This window comes from Etheostoma cragini, chromosome 10 (assembly GCF_013103735.1).
Source record: "Etheostoma cragini isolate CJK2018 chromosome 10, CSU_Ecrag_1.0, whole genome shotgun sequence".
Classification (NCBI taxonomy): domain Eukaryota; kingdom Metazoa; phylum Chordata; class Actinopteri; order Perciformes; family Percidae; genus Etheostoma; species Etheostoma cragini.
This window is the reverse complement of record NC_048416.1, coordinates 14,684,343-14,688,690: the sequence shown is the minus strand read 5'-3', so window position 1 is coordinate 14,688,690 and position 4,348 is coordinate 14,684,343. Positions and strand designations below refer to the sequence as shown.

The 4,348-nt window shown below is 37.8% G+C and overlaps 1 protein-coding gene across 2 annotated transcripts in view; it reads right to left on the bottom strand.

Annotated features, from left to right (window-relative positions):
• Positions 1–4,348, bottom strand: part of LOC117951179 (bifunctional heparan sulfate N-deacetylase/N-sulfotransferase 1-like) — a 44,712-nt gene that overhangs the window by 5,105 nt on the left and 35,259 nt on the right. For both annotated transcript variants that reach the window (XM_034882752.1, XM_034882753.1), the window contains exons 7-10: positions 3,435–3,563; positions 1,258–1,440; positions 727–823; positions 371–494 (exon numbers count right to left, since the gene is read on the bottom strand). In XM_034882752.1, coding sequence (XP_034738643.1) covers positions 371–494; positions 727–823; positions 1,258–1,440; positions 3,435–3,563 — 533 coding nt within the window. The remainder of the gene's footprint in view (positions 1–370; positions 495–726; positions 824–1,257; positions 1,441–3,434; positions 3,564–4,348) is intronic.

Sequence of the window (4,348 nt, the reverse complement as noted above, 5' to 3'; positions counted from 1 at the left end):
TATATATATATAGAGTTTTGATGTTGTATATTTACAACATCAAAACCTTACAGAAGTCCCAATGGCTCGTTTAGCATAGTTTATAATAATGCATTTTTATACTTTCCTAGTATTTAGTAAGAACCTAGACCTGCTTTATTTTTAAGACATACTGTAGAAATCTGACCTTTTTACAATATGGGACCTTTAGAGTTAAGTGTTGCTCCCTCAAGCCATAATTGGTCTGTGCTTACAAACTTAGAAATTTAACCTGATTTAAATGCAAGATTTAATGTAAAAAAAAAACAGCTAGTTAAATGTGGTTGGTAGCTGGTAACTGCTTCCCAGCACCGTTACCAAAACACTGAGGTGTGTCTGTGAGGTTTCTTACCAGTCAATGCCTCTGTGGTAGTTGTGCCCATTGAAGAACTGGATCTCTTCAAAGGTCTCCTTGCTGGGGTAGTTACTGGTCAGGTCAGGGTGCATGCCAAGGAACAGGTAGAGCGCTGTCGTCCCTGAGAGTGGCAAGAAAGAACAAAGTAGTGTAATGGACAAAAAGTGAAAGAAAAAAACAGGAGGTAAGGCAGTGCAACAAATCACATCGAATACCTGTTATTTTCAAAGAAAAAAATCTAATTCAAACCACTTAGAACATGACACAACATCTGCTTTGAACTGAAAGCTAAACTTCTGATCTAATACAATCCAAATCCATCCTGTAGGGGGTGTTGAAGCACTGCGTCTCACCTGTCTTCTGAGGCCCGATGACGAGCAGTTTGGGGAAGCGGTCACATGTTTTCTCTTTGGACCAGATGTCCTTGTGCCTTTTGTCCTCACAAGGATCCTGTAGCAACAAGATAAACAATCCTTTGTTTTAAGTGCAGTTCCTACAGAAATCTAACAAATATGTTAATTTAACAATACAAAAGTATGCAGGTTAAGGTTGCTTGTCAGGCAGTTACCAAAGGAGATGCATTTAATAAAATATGTTAGCGTGGGTAACGACATTGCTCTCCATCCATCCATAAAACAACGTATGAGTCATTGCCAAAGTCATACGAATGCTGTGTCTGCATATAGTATGCCTTGCAAAGGATCCAATCTACCACTGTATAGGGTCATGTTTTAAGGCATACAATGTGTTTTGTACAACACCTTTGTTTGCTATATTATGACGTTATTGCTGCATTCAATTACTGAAAGCTATTGCAAAATGACTACTGATTGCAAATTTAATATGTAATGAATATGTAAATAAATGATTATCATCATAATCACCTGCCACAGTGGATCTCTCTCGGAGGGAAACAGGCTGAAGTACTTCTGAGCCAGCTGAACAGGTGGCAGGGTCTGCATCTTCAGGTTGGTCCACGTCTGGAGGAACGTCACCAGGCTTTTAAAGGTGTACAGGCCGAGACGATCGTTCCCGTAGTTGGACAGATGGGTCATAAAGATACTGATCTGTGCATGGGAAGGAACAAGCGTTATTAAAGGGGATTAAGGTAAACTCCATATTGTGGAATGAACTGTGTTAACTCTTATCAATAATTTGTAATGTAGTAATTTAGCTGAAGCTTTTAGCATTTAGTCTTTAATTCATTGATTCTTCCACGGACAGAAAATTCCAGACATTTGATTGTTCTGGCTTCTAAAATGTTAAAAATACAATAAAAAATAAAAATAAAAAATACAATTTATTTTTCATTTACGACATGCATCATTTGTAATATCCTAGTATTATCTTTGTTCAATGTGGGTCCAATTAAACAAGTAATTGGATGACATCATTTTGAGCTTCAGGTGACCATAACTATTTTTGTTTTGCTATATTCTAAACAGACTAAACATTGAATTGATTAATCAAGACAAGAATAAGCTGATTAATTGTCAAGGAAAATAATTGTTACTTGATCAAATTTGACTTGACCATTTTTATCACTATACAGGATAACGGATTTCAACTGTCATTAGCATTAAATCTCACAAAAAAGGTCAAAAGGTTAAGTTAACATTTTGTAAGTCTGAATAGTCTGGTGCTGACGGTACACTGCATTAAGAGTAGAGGTCGACTGATTAATCGCCATCGGCCGTTTTTTAATTATTTTTATTTTTAAGTAAAGTACGATTTTTTTGTGTTGTAGTGTTACTGTGTTAGTAACGCTGTCTAGTGTTAGTGACACATTTTTTTCAGACCTAAAACAAAGAAATGCTGCTTGGTGCTACTATGGGCAGCACTACTATTGTTAAATTGTTAATTTATTTTATTTATGAACGTTTGCAAATTTGTGTTCTCAGAAGTTTGAAAAATAGTGCTAAGTGCACTAAACTTTATAAGTTTATATGACAAAGCTTATTTTCTTCTTACCTGTTTCTTTTATTAAATCTATTTATTTATCTTTTTTTTTAGATTATTTTTTTGGGCATTTTAGGCCTTTAATGACAGGACAGCTGAAGTTGTGAAAGGGGAAAGAGAGGGGGAGTGACATGCAGCAAAGGGCCACAGGCTGGATTCGAACCCGGGCCGGCTGCGTCAAGGAGTAAACCTCTATACATGGGCACCCGCTATACCAACTGAGCTATCTGGGTGCCCTATTTAATCTATTTTTAATTGAAGTATACAAGTGCAGTTTGGTGAAGTGTTCAATAAATGTTTTTGTTGAGAAATGTACTGTATCTTAAGTAATCATTAATGTTACATTTTATCTTTCAAATAGAGGTTTAAAAACAAGCACATATCAGTCAAATATCGCCCAAAATGAATCAGCAGCATTAACCGGTGACCCTGATTTCTAAAGATTGGCATCGGCAATAGAAAAACCCATTTCAGTCGACACCTAGTCATGAGATTTCTTCCTATGGACTTTGTTACTGACATAAACTGATCTCTTAGGGCCAGTATGGAAAGGGGGACAAGCAAAACCTGTTGCAATGTTCGTATGAGCACTTAATTATTGTTTTAAGAAAATTGTGAACCTATCCTTTAACTGAGGCAGTGTCCCCGACAATCCTCTAAACCACATGTGAATGCTTCCCTTTCAGGTTTTATACAAATGGACATTGGGAAAGCGTTGTGGAAAATGGATATAAGGGAAAGATCGAACGATGATGACAGTACTTGAACAAAGGGTCCTTCTATAATTTGGACATGTTTCGAAAAAAAAAAAAAAAAAGTCAGGCATTGAAAGGATGAAATTATCTGCAGACCGCAGTGACATTTTCTGCAGATATTATAGTAAAAGTAACCTTTTATTTATCATCTCAAAAAGAAACATCCTGACGATTGCGGCTCCAATTAAAGAAGCTTTCACAGTAGTGTGAAAACAAAGCTAGCACAATGCAGACATCATTGCGTGAGTCACTGACTAGTCATCCTCCCGCCCCTCGTTTTTACTTCAATTTACACCGCCAGTTAAATGAGTTTCCAAGTGTGCAGTGTGGATGTGTTTTTGACTCACAGGGTTCAGCAAAACAGTGAGGAAGAGTTCTCCTCCATTGATCAGCTTGTCTAGTTCATTCGGACTGCCAGGGTAGTCTTTATAGAAGATGGTGTGTGTGAAAAGACCACACGTCTGCCTGGGTAGCACCTGTGATATAAACAAACACAAAAAAAGGAAAAAAAAGAAGAAGAACAAAATTTTCAAATCCCAAAGAGATGCATTCACACAAATAAACACACACACCATCAGCCCTCCACTGAGAGTGGATCTGTCAGTACTCCAGGCGGTTCCCCCACACATTGTTTGCTTTCAATAACATTCATATTATGCAGCTCATCTAGCCAAAGCAAACCTCTTATTCACTCTGAGTCTATATGGAAATTCATGGAAATGCGTTTACAGTTTGGAGTGTCAGGGGAACTGAATATCAATCATCAGTAAGCATTGGAGACTGTCCATTCAGACTGCGCTATCTCAAGGACGGGAGTCGAGCTCTGAGACCACACAGGCCGCCTGAATGCCAACACTACAAAGGAACTGGACTGAGACTGCCCTGTTTCCCATCAGCGATGAAGGTCAACCTGGCAAACAGATATATATGATTTGTTTATTTTTTTAATGTAATCTATTCAACTTTAATTCTGCTCTCATGACTTTATTATTTAGCACCGGCTAGCGATGTGTGATTGGTTGTTTGCAGACACTTGCTACGCTGTTGCCAAACATGTCATTCTTTGTTAAGGTGCTGAGGACCGCTGGAAAGCACTACTCAGACAGGTGTCTCATGCAAGACTGGTTCCCTTGACTACACCGTTATCTCACACTCGGTAGAAGAATACAAAAGCCCAGCAGGACTAATGAGTTGATTGCCTTACTCAGGACTAGAGCCCTGAGTTATATATATATATATATATATATATATATATACAGTG